The sequence below is a fragment of the Humulus lupulus genome, chromosome 1 (assembly GCF_963169125.1).
Source record: "Humulus lupulus chromosome 1, drHumLupu1.1, whole genome shotgun sequence".
In the NCBI taxonomy this organism is placed as follows: Eukaryota; Viridiplantae; Streptophyta; class Magnoliopsida; order Rosales; family Cannabaceae; genus Humulus; species Humulus lupulus.
In genome coordinates, this window is record NC_084793.1 from 26,641,964 (window position 1) to 26,661,013 (window position 19,050).

Sequence of the window (19,050 nt, forward strand, 5' to 3'; positions counted from 1 at the left end):
AGATCATGAATACTTCGAGGTCACCATACTCGAGGTCGTCTATATCCTGCAAGCTCGACATACAATCCTGGAGCATGTTTCCAACCTTATGAGTCCACCGATTTGCGAATCCAACTTTCGAGGTCATAATTAACATAGCTCGAAATCCGGGTGTAACATCTTGCCCCCTCAAAAGTATTTGTTCGAATCCTAAGAGAAGGAAACTTTTGAACTACTTTTTCTTGAGAACTATACCGTCACACTTTTGAAAATGGACACGCGTCAATTGGGCATTGCTCATTTTTAGTACTTGAGTGCCTTGGAAACACGCCCACGATCGTCCGTCTGACACCTTTTCGGTGCTATCTTGTCATTGATCCCTGACCATTGGATTTTTCAAGGATTTTGTTCAACGTTCCAGATTAATCCCTTTTTCCCACCTATATATACAAGACCCTACTCTTCGTCTTCATTTTTACCTTCGTTTACCAAGAGCAAGAAAAGAAGAAAAAAGAAACCAGAGACATCCTCATAAAAAGTTTCCATTCTGTGCATGTTTTCTCGGCCAAAGAAACAAAGAAATCCTGGTCTGTTCAAGTCAGTGAGTTCCTATTTGCAACTTCTTCTTCAATCAACATTCTCTCTGCAGTCGCCATTATTGTGTAAGTAAGCAATCTCTGTTTCCCATTTTGTCAGTTTTTATTCAAACTGTTCTTGTTGTGTATGTGTATATACTAGTTTACATCCTTAGCATAATGTGATAGGAGGTTTTGATCCGATAGGCTCAGATGCTTTTTAGACTCCCGTACTGGATTTACATCACTGGCTTATACCCAGTTTTCATATTTGAGTGAGGTTCCAATTTTTCTGGGTTTTGAAAATTTTAGGCAACGTTTCTTGTACACTAAATTTTCGGATAAAAACATGGGCCTTGATAAATGCACAAAACCCAAAGACGCCTTTCCTGGTTAACCGCCACTCTTCTTTCCCTTGAATTTCGGGATTTTCAAAAAATTATCCACGCTCCTTTTCTTTTTCGTGGAACACACGCCCCTGACTCCTCAATAAGGGTCTTAATATTTAGCTTATCTTGTTCCTAAATCTCCGAGCTCATTCCATCGAGCTCGTGATTCTTGTATGCATGGCCCTCACCATTTTTTCTTTCTCGTTAGATGTCACAGAATCTGGAAAGACGGTGGGGGTCATCGCTGGCAATCCCTTACGAGCCAAAATCTCCGAGCCTAGAATCGCTGTTCGCCCGGAATCAACGTCGGATAAGAGAATACGAGCTTGCGCGCGAGCAAGAGGACATTCGAGCTCATTACCGCCGTCAGAAAGACGAAGTCATAGAGGGGAAGAGGAGAGTTCTTCGGGAGGCCATCTATCCGGAATCTAATTCAGGCCCTAGGCCGATTCCTCTCGATCCTGCTTTAAAGGCTACTGTCGCATACCCCCCCGGAGAGCTCAAATTTTCACTAATGGGGGAACCTTCCTCCTCACAGCTGAGGAGAGAGATGTTCGAGGCTGAGCTCTACTGGAGCTCGGTTACCACAACCAGTCAAATAACTGAAATCCTGGCTTTCCATGGCCTTGGTTTGTCGGGCACCTTGAAGTGTCGAGCTCCGACTGGTCAAGAACGGAGTTGCTTCGCCCCTGGCGGCCGTGACGCCACAGTGAAATATGCGGCATGGAGCCAGGAGCACATGAGGGCAGGAGCACTACTGCCCTTAAAGTCTTTTTTCAAAGACTTTACTGATTTCGTTGGGTTGGCTCCGTTCCAACTCAACATCAATTCGTACAGGGTGTTGTCTGCCCTGAGGTCCTTGTACCACGAGCTGGGGTGGAAAGGACCTTCACCTCAAGAGATTTTATATCTCTTTTGTTTAAAAAGTAACCCCTCCCGAGCTCGGGGAGGGGATGGCTTTTACTACCTCTCGAGCTACCCCAAGGAGATGAAGGTTTTTGAGGATCTTCCCAACCACCCGCCTGATTTCAAAAGAGCCTTCTTCTGGACAGATGGTCTGTCCCCGTCTCGACATTATTCGTTCAGGCGGATTCGTAAGTATTCTCGTTACCTTTATTTCTGTGCTCGAGACTTTAGTTCTTAAATCCATATTTAGTTGAAATGTGTTTCGCCTTTCAGCTAATTTTCAGCGTCCCACCCCTGATGAAGCAATGAAGGGGCACAGAGAGGCCTTGCTCCAACTCCCTTATGGCAGGAGGTCTCTCTCGTACCTATTACATGAGGGCAAGCTCCGAGCTTGTGGGCTGTTGGGAGAGGGCCAGTCAACCTCTGACTAGTCCAATAAAAAATATGAACACTGGGAGGAGGTGCCACTGCCCACAGGCGCCCTTCCTCCGAGGAGAGAAACGAGGCCATCACTCCCAGTTCGCCTGAGGAGTCCGCGATCTGGGAATGAGGCCAATGATAAGGCTTCGAGCTCGGATTCAGATGAAGGTAAAGTCCTCCCTACTTCGAGAATGTGGTCCCCCACTTTACTAAAACACAGGCCCAATAGGTTAGTCTCATGCCCACAGGATAGATACCACTTCTACATATGGAGTTGGGTAGATGACTGTGTCCATAGGTTTGATAGTGGGCTCGGGAAATACGACACCATGTACAACTCGGACGAGGTGTGGAATGGGATAGCTGTGCAGTATGGGACCAATGATTATAGGGACCTCTCGAGGTTATCACCTACTTATAGGGAAGGCACTCCCCCCGCCTCCTCTGAAGATGGGGGAATTTCATGGTCCCCAAGCTCGAGCTCGGGGGAGAGTTCCAGTTAGGTTTCTTCTATCATCACTCTATATCTGTGATACTGAAACAGCTTGTGTGCTTCACTTTACTCACCGTGTTGTGACTTGTGCAGGCGAGATGGACTCCGACCTTGACACCCTCATCGACACTGCTGGTGCCAAGAGGAGCAAACGCCCTAGGGCGGGGTCGCTGAAGACCGGCCAGCCGGGCAAAGGCTCTAAGAGGTCCAAGAAAACACCTCCCCTTGCTCCGCCGGTTTCGAGCTATGTTGCTGCGTCGACTACTCAGGCCGGCACTTCCACGACGGCTCCATCCTCGCAGGCCATCGCCTCTGCGGTGGCACCGACTACGCTGGTTGGTGCCCCCATCATGGTTGAGCCCCAACCTCCTGTGGTGGGTCAATCATCCTCTGCTCCGCTTTCCAAAAGGCCTTCTGCTTCCCGAGTTCAGAAGCTATCAATCTCCACCCATATAGACGCATATGCGGTGGACAATGCTGCTCGGTCCCATGGATCCACGCTAGTCTCGGATGTCATGTCCCGGATCGGCCAGAGCTATGGCAGCCTCGAAGCTCCCCAGTGGCAGTGCTTAAATGATACCTGAGACTGCACTGCTCTTTATGAGAAGAGTATCGAGCACACCGCCGCGGTAAGTATTCTTCTATACTCCTTCATTTTCTACTTGTAATCATACTGACCTGGAGCTAATGGTGGTTTATTCCCTTTTCAGGCTCTTGCCTTCACTGCTCAACTCAATTACCAGTTAAACCATCAGATCCATTCGAGCAAGACTCATGCTCAAGAGGCGAAAGATCTTCACCTCAAGGCGAGCGATGATCTGAAGGCAGCGAATGCGAAACTCGAGGCGGGAGTTAAGGAGCGTGAGGGTATGAAGGCCGAGCTCGAGGAGCATAAAAAAGAGATCACCCAGCTTCGGGAGACCAATAAGAAGCTTTAAGAGGACAAGGCCGCCACCTTCGACATCATGGAGGATGCAAAAGCTCGTCTCCTTGCCGAGTACAAAGAGAAGAAAGAGAAGGCGGTCGACTCGGCCATGTACCGGATGTGGGCCTACAATGAAGATCTAGACACCAGCTTCTTAGGCCCTCACAAGGCGACTCTTCTTGAGAGGTGGAATGCTCGGTTCGAGGAGGAAGAAGCTGCCCAGCTCGAGAAGGAAAAAGCTGCTCAGGAGGCCACTTCGGAGGGGGCCCAGGAGGATAGTCATGCTATTCATCCTGATAACTCTGGTGCTGCTGAGGCTGAGAAGGCCAAGGAGACTCCTCTTCCTTGAATCTGACCTCGGGGAGATCATTTATTGGGGCTGCGTCCCCCTATTTTGTAATTATTTTAATTTATGCCCATGGGGCTGATACAATTTCTTTAACTATTCTTTTACATGCTTTACATTTCTTGGCTCGAAATATTTTGCACATTTTTTGTTGATGAATCAGTTATGTTTATTTATTCATACAAACATAGTTTGGATTTTAGGCTCGAAACTCGATGCATTCATGCATAGTTTGTTCGAATTATCCGCTTCCGACCTCGTTATTTATCAAGGTCGGATATTACTTTAACCATGAACCCGGAAGTACTTATATGGTATGTAACGTATATGATTTGGTTATATCTTTTTTGTTTAGTCACTTTTCCTCATCCTCAGTTTTTGCTCCGAGGTTAAGAGTTCGAAACTATTTTTCTTTAAGATATTCCAGCCTCGATCTCGACTTATCTCGAAGTAGGTTTAGATTCCTACTTATCATCGATCAATTTTTTGGCCGGTTTGTTCCAAACCTGTTAAGTTTGCACATCTAGTTAACTCCAAATGTTTTAGGTTTTTGATGGTTCGGTTATGTCCGAACTATCTAAGCTCGCGTATTTAGTTACACCCAAATACTTGATGTTTTTGATAATTCGGTTATGTCCGAACTATCTAAGCTCGCGTACTTGGTTATATCCAAATACTTTTTGATAATTCGATTATGTTCGAACTATCTAGGCTCACGTACTTGGTTACATCCAAATACTTTATGTTTTTGATAATTCGGTTATGTCTGAACTATCTAAACTCGCGTACTTGGTTATATCCAAATACTTTGTATATATTTTTTATTTTTTTAAGCTAATGGTATATATACCAATGATGCCCCCTTAATATCCTATGAGTGTGACCATAGGTTAAATTAAGAGAGATTGCAAAAATAAAAAAAACAAAAAGAGATTACATATTGAACAAAATAGATCTTTTATTTGATGGAATTCAAAAACAGACAAGCTAATACTAATACATATAGAAAATCATGGTTACAGGCAGCACACTTCCTATACTACTGATAGTAAGGTCTAAGGTGTTCGCCATTCCATGCTCACTGTACTAGGCTCCCGTCTAATCTCGCAAGTTTGTATACGCCAGGTCGGATTACTGACTCTATCTGGTATGGTCCTTCCCAGTTCGGCCCGAGCACTCCAGCTGCTGGATCTCGGGTTGCTAAGAATACGCGCCTCAACACTAGATCTCCCATTCCGAACTTTCGATCTCGAACCCTTTTGTTGAAATATCTGATAGTGCGTTGCTGGTAATCGGCATTTCTCAGCTGAGCCTCTTCTCTTTTTTCTTCGATCAATTCTAGGGTTTCTTCGAGCTGAGTGTGATTTGAATTCTGATCGTAAATTTGAGTTCGGATCGTTGGGATTTCGACCTCGATAGGCAACATTGCCTCACAGCCGTATGCTAGAGAGAACGGGGTATGTCCTGTTGATGTCCGAGCTGTGGTCCTATACCCCCAAAGGACTTGAGGCAATTCCTCGGGCCATCGTCCCTTTGCTTCCTCCAACTTTTTCTTTAGTGAACTCTTGAGAGTTTTGTTAACGGCTTCGACCTCACCATTCGCTTGAGGGTGAGCCACTGATGAAAAACTCTTTATTATGTCGTTCTTTTCACAAAAGTTGGTGAACAAATCGCAATCGAACTGGGTTCCGTTATCGGATACGATCTTCCTCGATACTCCATATCGGCATACGATGTTTTTTACCACGAAATCAAGGATCTTTTTCGAAGTTATGGTCGCCAATGGTTCAGCCTCCGTCCATTTTGTGAAGTAATCCACGGCGACTACAGCATATTTTACTCCGCCTTTGCCAGTCGGGAGAGAGCCTATGAGGTCGATGCCCCATACTGCAAAAGGCCATGGGGATGTCAACATGGTCAGTTCGGATGGTGGGGCTCGGGGTATCGTGGCGAATCTCTGGCATTTGTCGCATTTCTTCACATAATCGAAAGAATCTGTTTTCATGGTTGGCCAGAAATATCCCTGGCGTATTATCTTCTTGGATAGGCTATGCCCCCCGGTGTGATCTCCACAGAATCCTACATGGATTTCTTTAATGATTTTCTTAGCTTCGGGAGGTGTTACGCACCTGAGTAACGGTATGGAATATCCCCTTCGGTATAGCCTTCCATCCATAATTGTGTAACGGGGAAGTTGATACATCAACTTTCGAGCTTGGCTCCGATCTTTTGGAAGAACTCCGTTTTCGAGATAATCAACTATGGGGGTCATCCAGGTCGGCTTTGTTTCAATCATACACACATCTTTCTCTTCTGGCTCGTTAATGCTAGGTGCTGATAGATGTTCTATGGGCACAACATTCAGCTCTTCATTTTCGAGGGACGTGGCGAGTCGAGCTAAGGCATCTGCATTCGAGTTCTGCTCGCGGGGAACTTGTTCGATTGTATAGAATTCGAAACACTCTAACGCGGATTTTGCCTTTTCCAAATAAGTTGCCATTCTCGTGCCACGAGCCTGATATTCTCCCAAGATTTGATTAACCACGAGCTGGGAGTCACTGTAGCAATGTATAGCTTTAGCTTTGAGCTCGTTAGCTATACAAAGTCCCGCGAGTAAAGCCTCGTATTCGGCCTCGTTATTCGATGCTTTAAAGTCAAATCTTAGGGCGGAATGAAATCTGCTTCCTGCGGGGGTAACCAAAATGACCCCTGCCCCTGCTCCATTTTCATTTGACGAGCCGTCGACGTAGAGTTTCCACAGCTCGTGGGCCATGGTTATTACCTCGTCGTCGGCTATACCCGTACATTCCACTATAAAGTCCGCCAATGCCTGTGCTTTAATGGTCGTTCTCGGGTGGTAGGTGATCTCGAACTGTCCGAGCTCAACAACCCATTTAAGAAGTTGACCTGAAGCTTCTGGTTTAGATAGGACTTGTCTAAGTGGTTGATCAGTCAACACATGGATGGGATGTGCCTGAAAGTAGGGGCGGAGCTTCCGAGATGAATGAATTAGACTGAGCGCGAGTTTTTCCATCAATGGATATCTTGACTCTGCCCCCAGTAATCTTTTACTGATATAGTAAACGGGTCTCTGCACCCTCTCTTCTTCTCAGACGAGCACTGCGCTTATTGCGTGTTCGGTAGTTGAAAGGTATAGGTACAGTATTTCCCCCATTTCAGGTTTTGACAGGATGGGTGGTTCCGCAAGGTGCTTTTTGAGCTCCTGAAAGGCCAGCTAGCATTCCTCCGTCCATTCAAACTTCTTACCTCCTCTCAATAAGTTGAAAAATGGAAGACCGCGATCCGTAGATTTCGAGATGAATCTGCTTAGGACCGCCATCTTGCCAGTCAGACTTTGAACATCCTTATGCTTCGAGGTGAGGGCATGTCAATTAGGGCCTTGATCTTGTCGGGGTTAGCCTCGATTCCACGAGAGTTTACAATAAAGCCCAGAAACTTTCCCGAAGATACCCCAAAAGTGCACTTCTGAGGATTTAGCTTCATATTATACTTCTTGAGCACGCCGAAGCACTCTTCGAGGTCATCAACATGGTTCTTGTTAAGTTGAGACTTGACAAGCATGTCATCAACATAAACCTCCATGTTGTTCCCAATTTGTTCCGAAAACATCATGTTTACGAGCCGCTGGTATGTGGCTCCAGCATTCTTAAGCCTGAATGGCATGACATTATAACAATATAGCCCTTTATCTGTGATGAAGCTCGTATGTTCTTGGTCTGGGGCGTGCATGGGAATCTGGTTATATCCAGAATAGGCATCCATGAACGACATCAGGCCATGCCCCGCTGTGGCATCCACGAGCTGGTCAATCCTTGGTAACGGAAAACAATCTTTTGGGCAAGCTTTGTTGAGATCTGAGTAGTCAATACAGGTTCTCCACGTCCCATTGGGCTTTGGGACCAACACCGGATTGGTTACCCAGTCAGGGTAAAAGGCGTCCCTAATGAAATGGTTTGCCTTTAACCTGTCAACCTCCTCCTTCAATGCTTTCTTCATGTTTTCGTCCAGCTGCCTTTGCTTTTGTTGCTTTGGGGGAAAACTTTTGTCTATGTTTAGAGCATGGCTTGCTACATTCGGGCTTATCCCCACCATGTCGGAATGCGACCATTCGAAGACATCCTGGTTTTTCTTCAGGAAGCAAATTAATTGCTATTTTGTCTCATCTGGGAGGTGTTTTCCGACCTTCACCTTTCTCAAGGGTTCAGCTTCCTCGAGCTGAATTTCTTCAAGCTCCTCTAAAGGTTCGAGGTCAACTTTCTCCTCAATCCTCGGATCAATCTCCTCGTCGATTTCTAAGACCGTTCCATCTTTATTTTGTATGATAACGAGTGCCTGAGCGCTCGTTTACTTCTTTCTCAAAGAGATGCTATAACACTCTCTCCCTGCCAGCTGGTCCCCTTTTAATGTCCCGACTCCGCTAGGAGTCGGGAACTTAAGGGCCAGATGCCTTACTGATGAAACTGCCCCCAGCCCGACCAGGGCGGGTCTCCCGAGCAGCACATTGTAGGCAGATGGCAAGTCTACCACCACGAACTCCATTATCTTGGTCACCGAGACTGGATAGTCTCCCAGGGTCATGGGGAGCTCAATGGATCCCATGCAGGCAGTTCCTTCTCCTGAAAAGTCGTACAAAGTAGTTGCACATGCCTTCAGGTCACGAAGGGAGAGTCCCATTTTCTCGAGGGTCGCTTTGTAAAGGATGTTGACTGAGCTCCCATTATCTATGAGAACTCGGTGGACTCTTTTGTTGGCGAGCTGAAGAGTAATAACCAGCGGATCATGATGTGGGAACTGAACATGGGAGGCGTCCTCCTCAGTGAAGATTATGGGTTGTGATTCAATCCTCTGGCTTTTAGGTGCCCTAGGTTCGGGTTCATAAGGAGACCCGTCCCCTGTCTTAAGCTCGTTAACATATCTCTTTTGGGCATTCCTGCCCCCTCCTACGAGATGAGGCCCTCCCGAGATGGTTATTACGTCCTCTCCATCTATCGGGGGGGGCTGTCCTCTTCTTGAGATTGGGAGTTATTATTTTGTGTCGTCGGAGGCGCGGCTACTCTCTGGCTTGCGGCCGTCTGACCAGTATTCTGGTTTTTGACATACTGCCGGAAATAACCTCTCGAGATCAACCCTTCGATCTCGTCCTTCAGTTGTCGATATTCATCAGTTGTGTGCCCGGTGTCTCTGTGGAACCGGCAATACTTACTGGAATCCCTCTTGGATTTTTGATTTCTCATTGGGTCTGGACGCCTGAAGGGGACCTGGTTTTCATTAGCCCGGTATATGTTTTCCCGAGACTCGTTGAGCTCGGTGTGCACTTTATACACGGAGAAATACCTCTCTCCTTTCTTTTTCTTTCCTCCCTCAGCTTCGGGATTACTTCCTTTGTTCTTTTTCCTCTTGGATGGGCTCTCCGAGGCAGGCTTTGATGCCGCTAGGTCCGCCGAGGTTGAGGCAGAGTTGATGTTTATCGTTGTAGTTTCGGACTGGGAGGTCGCTTTGAGCGTCGACCTCGCTTCCTCTACATTGACAAACCTCTGCGCTCGTCTGTTAAACTCGGTTATTGACCTTACCGGTTTCCCTTGCATATCTTCCCAAAAGGCACTTCCCGGTAATACGCCAGCTCGGATAGCCATGAGGTGTCCACTGTCATCCACATCCCGAGCTCGGGCTACTTCCAGATTAAATCTTGTCAAGTAACTCTTCAATGTTTCACCCGGTTGCTGCCGGACGTTAGTTAAGGTGGATGCTTCTGGTCTGACCCCTACCATTGCTCTGAACTGCTTCTTAAAGTCTTTGGACAACTACTCCCATGAGGTTATCGAGTGTCTCTTGTACTTTTCGAACCAACTTTTGGCAGGACCTGCCAATGATGTTGGAAACAACATGCACCTGAGCTCGTAACCCACGTTACTGGCTCTCATGATCGTGTTGAACGTGCTCAGGTGACTACACGGGTCGGCCTTTCCTTCAAACGTAGGGACGTGAGGAATGCGAAACCCTTGAGGAAATTGAGTGTCAGAAATATGGGGAGCAAACGGCTCGAGCTCCTCATCAGAGTCCTCGTATCGACCATTTCCCCGTTCATTCTTCAAAAGCCTAAAGGTTCTTTCGAGCTGATCGATTCTTTCTTGGACTGGGTCAGTAGGAGGTGCTGTCTGGAATTGACCGTCATTGATCGTAATTCCAGGCTCGCGTCTCCGCGAGGGATCTCTACGCCTATTCAAGCGATCCCTCAGGTCCGGATTTGTTTGATCTCCATTCCCCCGACTCTGATTCAAATGATTGCGCAGGTCGGGACGATTCTTACGACTTCCAGTATTCTTACGACCTCGGTCATGCTTACTGACCGACCTGGTATCTCCGGAATCTTCACTGGTAAAACTCATTGCGCGGTTATTTCGAGATGGATTCTTTCCACGTCGCCTCGTCTCCGCGGTGCGAGACCGAGACGTCTGAATTTTCTCAGATGGAGCGCCTCTCCGCTCCTGGAAAGTCTCCCTGTTCCCTTGTCCATTCCCTGCACGCCCTTGATCCTGGTCTCGAGCAGGTTGAGCGTTTTTGCGGGGCGGCAAAGGATATCTTATGGGTGACGGAGGGAACCGTATAGGCGACGGTGGCTGCCACCCTTGTCGCGGCCTAGAGGGTCCTGAATTTGCCCAAGATGGGTCAGTCGCATTCGGTGCGCTACCAGGTACCTGAGTCCGAGCCTCTGCAGGGGTTCGGTTATTCTCAGTTCCTGCAGGCACTTCCACAGGCGGGTTAGGCGGGACCCGAGCTCGGGTACTCCTTTGAGGCCTAGGAGGAGCAGATGGCTCTGCTGGCGCCGAAGGTTGAGTCGGCCTCCTTGTGGCAGCATCCTTTCGTGGACGTCCACGGGGCCTCCGGGGAGGAACATGCACGTCCCTTGGAGGAGGGACTTGGTTTTCACGCGGAGGCGGGGGCTAAGCCACCTGCGCCTCTGCGGCTATCCTAGTCAACTCCTCATTCCGTTTGTTGGCCTCTGCCAACAGCTGTTTCAACTGCCGGTTTTCCAGTTCTACAATAGGAATATAACGCTTGGGATTGTAGTACATATCCTCATCCCTTGGCGGAGGCGGTGGTCCCCGGGAATCAAAGGACCCACTTCTCTCCTCAGCATCCGGGTTCTCCATTGGTTGTTTTCCAGGACGCCTTGGGTAGTTTTCATCAGGGGTGTTCTGATTGTTTGTGGCCATGATTTTTTCAGGGATGAATGCTTAAGGCTCTCAATGAAAGCACCAAACTGTTGACGCCGTTTTTCATCAAATAGTGAAAGAAAAGCACGTAAACAATAACTGAAAATGGCCAATTGAAATAAAACAATGTAAACACACGATTTTTACGCGGTTCAGCAGTTAAATCTGCCTAGTCCACGAGTCTTTGTTATTAAACTCAAGATTATCTCTAGGAATTCTTCAAGAATGAATTCTCCAGAGTTTTCTCTCAAGGATTAGAATTTTCGATCATTTACAATGGTGCATGGCCTCTCTATTTATAGAGAAGGCTAAAGAATACTATCCCACATATTTTGGGTAGTTACTCTTTTTGTATAAATAAAATTTATGGCTTTAAATGCCTATAATCAGATATAAAAGGAAATGTCCCCTGAAGACCAGGAGACGTATAACTGACCAAATAATATCCCACGATTCTAGGGGATTTACAATAATAAATGAGGATTACATCTCATATTTATAACACTTGTAGATATTCAAGGTGGTTATCGCGTATCTCTAAGGCTTTAGCCTCCCAGGTTTCCTGTCATCTATCGAGCTAGAAACATCTCCCGAGGCCACATGGCTTTCGAGATCGTACGTGCGTCGAGCTCGGGACCCCTGATCTGAAGTCGTCCCTGAAGATGAGTGTGTTCCCGGAGCTATCTTCCGAGATCATGAATACTTCGAGGTCACCATACTCGAGGTCGTCTATATCCTGCAAGCTCGACATACAATCCTGGAGCATGTTTCCAACCTTATGAGTCCACTGATTTGCGAATCCAACTTTCGAGGTCATAATTAACATAGCTCGAAATCCGGGTGTAACAACTTTTATAGTAAAGAAAGACTTAGAACATCTCCAATGGAAGATGTAAGTATGGAGTTATATTTGACAAAAAAAATTAATATGTGATATATTTAACATAATTTTTAGTACTATACTTGAATACACAATTGTAAAAGCTGATGCAAAAATCATTTATTAATATTTATTGAAAATATACAAAAAAAAATTCTTTATATTTGTTGACGCCGTTTTTCGTCAACAGTGAATATAGAGCACGAAAACAATAAATAGTTATGGCCAGAAAAATACAATAAAACAAATAGGATTTTTTACGTGGTTCAGTAGTTAACTCTGCCTAGTCCACGAGTCTTTGTTATTAGAAGTTAAGATGATTTCTGGAAATTCTTCAAGAATGAATTCTCCAGAGTTTTTCTCAAGATCATAAAATTTCGGTCATTTACAAAGGTACAGGACTTCTCTATTTATAGAGTAAGTCTCAGAATACTCTCCCACACGTCTCTGGGAAGTTATTCTTTATGTAAATAAATTTAATGGCTTTAAAAGTCTGTAACTCCTATATACAAGAAAACGTCCCCTGAAGACCAGGGGGCATAATTGAATAATAAATACCCCTTTATTTTAGGGAAGTTACAACAATAAATGTAGACTGCGTCTCTCCAAAATGACTCATTAAGATATTCAAAGTTATCGTCAGTGCCGTGCCAGCCCAGGTCTCTCAATGAATTTCGAGTTGTAGTATTTTTCCCGAGATCATGTGGCTTCGAGCTCATACTTATGTCAGGCTCGGAACCTCTGATCCGAGGTCATCCGAGAATAGATGTACTTCGATGTCTGTCTTTCGAGCTGGTGAGGATTTCAAGGCTACCATCTTCGAGGTTGCCACCTACTTTATAGGTTCGGTGCCTAGGTTGCGGACACGTATTTCTAGATATCGCGAGCCCATACCTGACGAATCTAGCTTTTGAGATCACAATTCTTAAGGCTCGAAATTTGAGTGTAACAATATTTTATTGTTGATAGTCAAAGATAATAATAAAATAATAAGGTGAAAAATCTAGCATTTAATACTAATAGATAATAATAATACTAAAATAATAAAAGTAAATAAAAAAAATATAACATTTACGGCAATGCAAAATATGCATCATGCTATATTGTATGTTAAATTTGGCCAAATTTTTAGTATGTGCAGTTTTTAGCACACCATTAGAGCTATTCTTTTGTAAAACGAGTCATATATTAACAATGCATCACCAATTTGACACTCCATTAAAAATATTGTTATATTCACATGTTATAGTTTTCAGCTTAATGAGATAATCACAACAATGACAAAAAAATATATCTTCAATTTTGTAAAATGAGTCATATGTTAACAATGCATCACCAATTTGACACTCCATTAAAAATATTGTTATATTCACATGTTATAGTTTTCAGCTTAATGAGATAATCACAACAATGACAAAAAAATATATCTTCAATTTGAAAAACCCTTTTAAGAAATAAATTAGAATATTTTACTTAATTTATTCTTAATTAATTTTTTTTTCCGCATTGGTGGTTGAAAATGGATGTTAGTTATTAATAATAGTAACATTAATAAATAACTCTACAAAAATGTACATATAATTATGACATCTATCAATTCGGTCCACCCAACATCCATCTACCTTAGACGGTCTTTAAATTAGGATACACAAGTATGTGGGCAAGCTCTTTCTTCTAATTATTTCACCTATAATTTGGTACACATTTAGATTTGGCTTGACTTAGTGGTTAGTAGTACACACAATTTTTTCCATTCTTTTATGTACATAACCATTTCAAGTATATGCTATATAGTTCCTTTTGAGCAAAAAATCGTGATATTTGTTATAATCCAAATAAATATGTTTTCTCTAAATTAAAACACTAACGTGTGAAATTATTATTAGCTCTTTTTTAAAACTAATTGACGGTCACCAACAAAATATTGATACTTTTACTAGCTAGCTACAATAGTAATTTAAATTTATGGATCCAAACGCGGTCTTAGGAGGGACAACTGTCACGTTTCGATAGGAACTGTCATACATTACGCTACTCAACTTGAGAACGTGTTTATCCGTTGACACGTAATCACTGTTACATAAACCAAAAAATACACTTAAACGACACGTCATTCGGATACGTACGTGCAATTGTACATCTACAACGCTGACGTGGCAACCTTTAGTTTCTTTTTGGAACACAGAATGGTGGGTCCCACTACCTCTTTTTTATTTTTTTATAAACAAAACAGACCGATTACGTTGTCTCACTCACGTGGCACACGGATTCCAAAACGACATAGAAAAAGAGAGCATAACGGTGTCGTTTTCGGTAAGAACCTAAAATTAGTTTTTTTTTTTTTTAATTTAGATTTTTTTTTCAAAAAAAAATATTTTTGTGTATATATTATTATATATATTATATATAATGGAGGGATCGTTCGAAAGGTTATGAGTTTTGGTTGAGTTTGGAAAAGAAACGCATGCCGGAGTATCCCGATTTCTGCTAAAGCTTTCATCTTTCTCATCCCGATTCCCTTTAAATTCGTAATCATACATTTTCAATTCAAAGATTGCTGAAATAAAGATAAGTAATCGCCTTTCCTCGCTTATATACATAGATATATATATATATATACACAAAAACAGAGTTTTGTATAGAAGAAGGAGAAGAAGAAGGCATGGACAGTTTGTTTTTGAAAACAGGGATTCCTGGCATAGCTCCGCCGATCCAAATGGGTGGAGGGCTTGATGTCCGTACAAACCCATCTCAGTTAAGCGCCGTAGGAAGGTCTAACACAGGGGACAAGTCAACAACGGCTCAAAATAAGACGACAGTGTCTTCGAGGTTTTCGTTTAAGTATTCTTTGAAATCTTTTTGGTCAGGCGGAGGAGGAGTAGGAGGTCGGAGTGGTGGAGGCAGGTATGGTGGAATGGCCCTTGACGACACCGTTTTGACGGAAAACGGTGAAGAGAAGAAGGTCGATGAGGTTCGTGGTCAGAGGATTGGTGTAATGGGTTCCGATGGACGAAATGGAAACTGGGTTTTGAAGATTTTGCATGTTCGATCGATGTGGAAGGAAGATGAGGAGAAAGAAGAAGAAGAAGAAGGGAAAAGTTTTGATCTTGATGCTAAGCTAAGGAAGGAGGTTGGGAATGGAAGTGGGGTCGATGATGATCAGGAGAAAGGATCTGAGGGTGAGAATGATGAGGGTTGTGATGGGTGTAGAGTAGAAGATGATGACGAAAAAGATTCTAAGTTTGATAGAGATTCATTTTCAAGGTTGCTTCGGAAAGTCTCATTAGCCGAGGCCAGGTTATATGCTCAAATGTCATACTTGGGGAATTTGGCTTACTGCATTCCCAGAATTAAGGTACGAAAAAATTGACTCCCAAAAACTTCTGGTTTCGATCTGAGCTGTTATGATGTAGAACAAATGATTCCTTTTCGCCAGAATTGGGAATTTAAGAATGTGGATTTTAATGGCGGATTCTGGAAATAGTTAGATCTCGTATTATATGATGGTTGTATATAAACTTGGTTTATGTGACTCTGTGAGTTTGATGTAGATTATCATTAGGAGTTTCTGGATTAGATCATGGAAATGTTTGTTTTGTTTTTATTCATATTATTGCAAATATTATTTACAAGAAAGCCACCTTTTTTTCTTTCTTTCTTTTTGGTTTGTTTTAACCCGGCTTTTGCGAAATGAATCAAGTTAGATTGATGCCCTTGCTTTTTGATATCATTACTTGCCATTGTATTTTCCATATAAAGATCATAAGTTTCTATGGAAATCGAAGTCGGTTTTGAACATACTATATTTGTTTTGTTCATTCAGCCACGAAATCTTCTCAGATGTTATGGCCTGCGTTTTGTAACATCATCCATAGATAAAAGGGAATTGGCTGCTAAAGCTGAGAAAACTCAGGAGCCAGTGGAAATTCAAGAAGAAGAAAAAGAATCGAAGGAGGTTGAGGAAGTGGAAAATAACAAAAACAATGGATATGGAATAAGTGCATCTGCTGCTTACCATATTGCTGCTTCTGCAGCTTCTTATTTGCATTCTCATACAAGGAGCATACTTCCCTTCCAATCTTCAAAAGGTGAGGCTGGCAAAGATTTGTCCGAAGAAAGTGGAAGGACCAATGAGGGTGTCAGGATGATGAACTCTGAGATGGCTTCTTTGATGGCTACCACCGATTCTGTTACTGCTGTGGTTGCCGCAAAGGAGGAAGTAAAACAGGCCGTTGCTGACGATTTGAATTCAACACATTCATCGCCTTGTGAGTGGTTTGTGTGCGATGATGATCAGAGAGCCACAAGATTTTTTGTTATTCAGGTAAGAAAAAGGAAGAATTGGTCGTTTTCCATACCTTGTTGGGCAAACAAAAGTTTACCATTTGATTATGTTTGGCTAATGTATCCTTATTATGTTCAGGGATCAGAGTCACTAGCATCTTGGCAAGCAAATTTACTTTTTGAACCTGTTCGGTTTGAGGTAAATTTTGTTCGTTTGCTTATCGGTTTTTGCATTTTCATTGTTTGTGATTGTAAGTCTTATAGAACTGAGTAACTAGTGATGATGAGTGAATTCTTAGCAAAGTTGGTTTTCATCCTTTCCAGGGATTGGACGTGCTTGTGCATAGAGGTATATATGAGGCTGCAAAAGGGTTATATGAACAGATGCTGCCTGAAGTCCTTGCGCATCTTAAATCTAAGGGAGACCAGGCAACCTTTCGTTTCACTGGCCATTCTCTCGGGGGAAGCTTGGCGCTACTGATAAATCTCATGTTGTTAATACGGAATAAAGTGCCACTTTCTTCCTTGCTACCTGTAATAACTTTTGGTTCACCATCCATTATGTGTGGAGGCGATCGTCTTCTTCGCAAACTAGGGTTGCCGCTAAGTCATGTTCAGTCAGTTACAATGCACAGGGACATTGTTCCTAGAGCTTTCTCTTGCAATTACCCTAACCATGTCGCCGAGTTTCTCAAGGCTGTTAATGGGAGCTTTCGGAATCTTCCTTGTCTCAATAACCAGGTAAAGAATGTGTACTTTGTTCCAAATCTTAAGCATGTCCTTTTCTTATTCACCTTCTTTTGAATTGTCATTAACCTTTATTTTTGTGTATTTCTATATAACAGAAACTATTGTATGCTCCAATGGGCAACCTTTTGATTCTTCAGCCGGAAGAGAAGTTCTCCCCAAACCATCATCTTCTACCTTCAGGCACAGGTCTATATCATTTAACTTATCCATTGTCGGACACTGATGATGCAGAGAAGCTTCTTCGAGATGCAAAGTCAGTGTTCTTAAACTCACCACACCCACTTGAGATTCTACGAGACAGATCTGCCTATGGTTCCGAAGGAGCCATCCAAAGAGATCATGACATGAACTCCTACTTAAAAAGTGTAAGAGGGTTTATTCGCCAAGAGCTAAACCTCATTAGAAAGGCCAAGAGAGAGAATCGCCGGAAGGTGTGGTGGCCGCTTGTGGCGCTGCATGGTGTTAATGCCGGCATTGTTGTGGGAAGGACTCTTGGGACAGCAGCAGGCAACATGGGCCGAGAGCAGTTTAACTTTTCCGGCATTGTAAAAACAGGTAGAGCATCATTGAAACGATTCAGCAGGCTTGTGACATCACAGCACATGCACTTGTTTGTTGTGCTATTGTTCCCTGCGCGGTTGTTACTCTTAGGAGCATTCAACATGATCAGTTCCAATTGACTTGTCTTGTTGAATTGAGGGCTGGCAGGGATTGCATTGTCTCTCCCTTTAGCTTTTTTTTTTTATTCTTTTTCTTTTTGGTGGGACAGTTGTACAGGTGGAACTTCCATTGAAGTTGGTGGCAAGTTGCTTAGATGATTCTTTATTCAATCTTTTTTTCCAAATTTGGAAGAAAATGAGGTCTTTGTTTAGCGTAGTCAAATACAGTTAGGAAAAACATTATTGAGAATACACTTACAAAAATCAGAAAGTTTCACTCTTGTGAATTTATTTGGATTATATTAAATTACTAATGGTATTTGTTGGGTGTCTCTATTATCTTCTTTAATATATTTATTGATATATGTATGTATGTAAATATATTAAACTGAAAGCTTATTGATTTAATCAAAGATATTAATTATTGGAGGTAAGAAAATGATGGGTTATTTATTACTTAACGAAACATTATACCATTGAAAGTGAAATATTGATTCTTGCGTGTTGGATTATGAGCTAAAAGCTAAGTGGTGGTTTGTAATTGTAGTGTGAGCAATATTCGGTATCGTCAATAATATCTTTCACAATAATTGAAGCACTGATATTATTATTACCTATAAGTAGATACCAATAAATAACCATTGATATTTTTCTTTTTCTACAATGCTTATAATGTTCTTATAAAGCACACACTTTCTTTTTTCATTTTGGTGATAAGACTAAAATTGCAAATTGCATGACCAAGTTATTCACATGTGATGAATCTGAGGGCCCTTCATCTCAACTCAAGTCTTCTTAGTCTTTTTTGGGTTCCATACAAATACAAATACAAATAAATCTAAAATAGAAGACAAAACAGGCGTACCCAGTCCATTATGGCTCAAGCCCTTAATACCTATCCATCCAACAATGCATATTGCATAAACCTAGGCCTTTTTGTCAGTACAAAATCTATGTATGAATCTCACTTCTTAAGGGGGTTGTAGTAGTTGTAGACCAATCCCTTTCATGAGTTTTGAATGGTTTATATAAATAAATTAATATTAGTCCATTTTAACCGTTTCCTTGTTTCTTCTTCGTGTGGGGCTTGAATATAGGGGAAAATTGGAAGAAGAGGCCAAGGCTATGAGTTGATATAACATTAGATTTAGTGTCTTCTTTTTTGGTCAAACGTGTAAATGATGATGAAAAAGAAAACATAGTTTTTGT

At 42.9% G+C, this 19,050-nt stretch overlaps 1 protein-coding gene across 1 annotated transcript; it reads left to right on the plus strand.

The window, feature by feature from the left end:
* The first annotated feature begins 14,570 nt into the window (after positions 1 to 14,570).
* On the plus strand, positions 14,571 to 18,177 carry LOC133789817 (phospholipase A1 PLIP2, chloroplastic). Its single transcript, XM_062227541.1, has 5 exons — positions 14,571 to 15,503; positions 15,972 to 16,472; positions 16,572 to 16,631; positions 16,757 to 17,173; positions 17,278 to 18,177. Exons 1-5 carry the CDS (start codon positions 14,811 to 14,813, stop codon positions 17,860 to 17,862), a joined length of 2,256 nt encoding a protein of 751 aa, XP_062083525.1. The 5' UTR covers positions 14,571 to 14,810; the 3' UTR covers positions 17,863 to 18,177.
* The last annotated feature ends 873 nt before the right edge of the window (positions 18,178 to 19,050 follow it).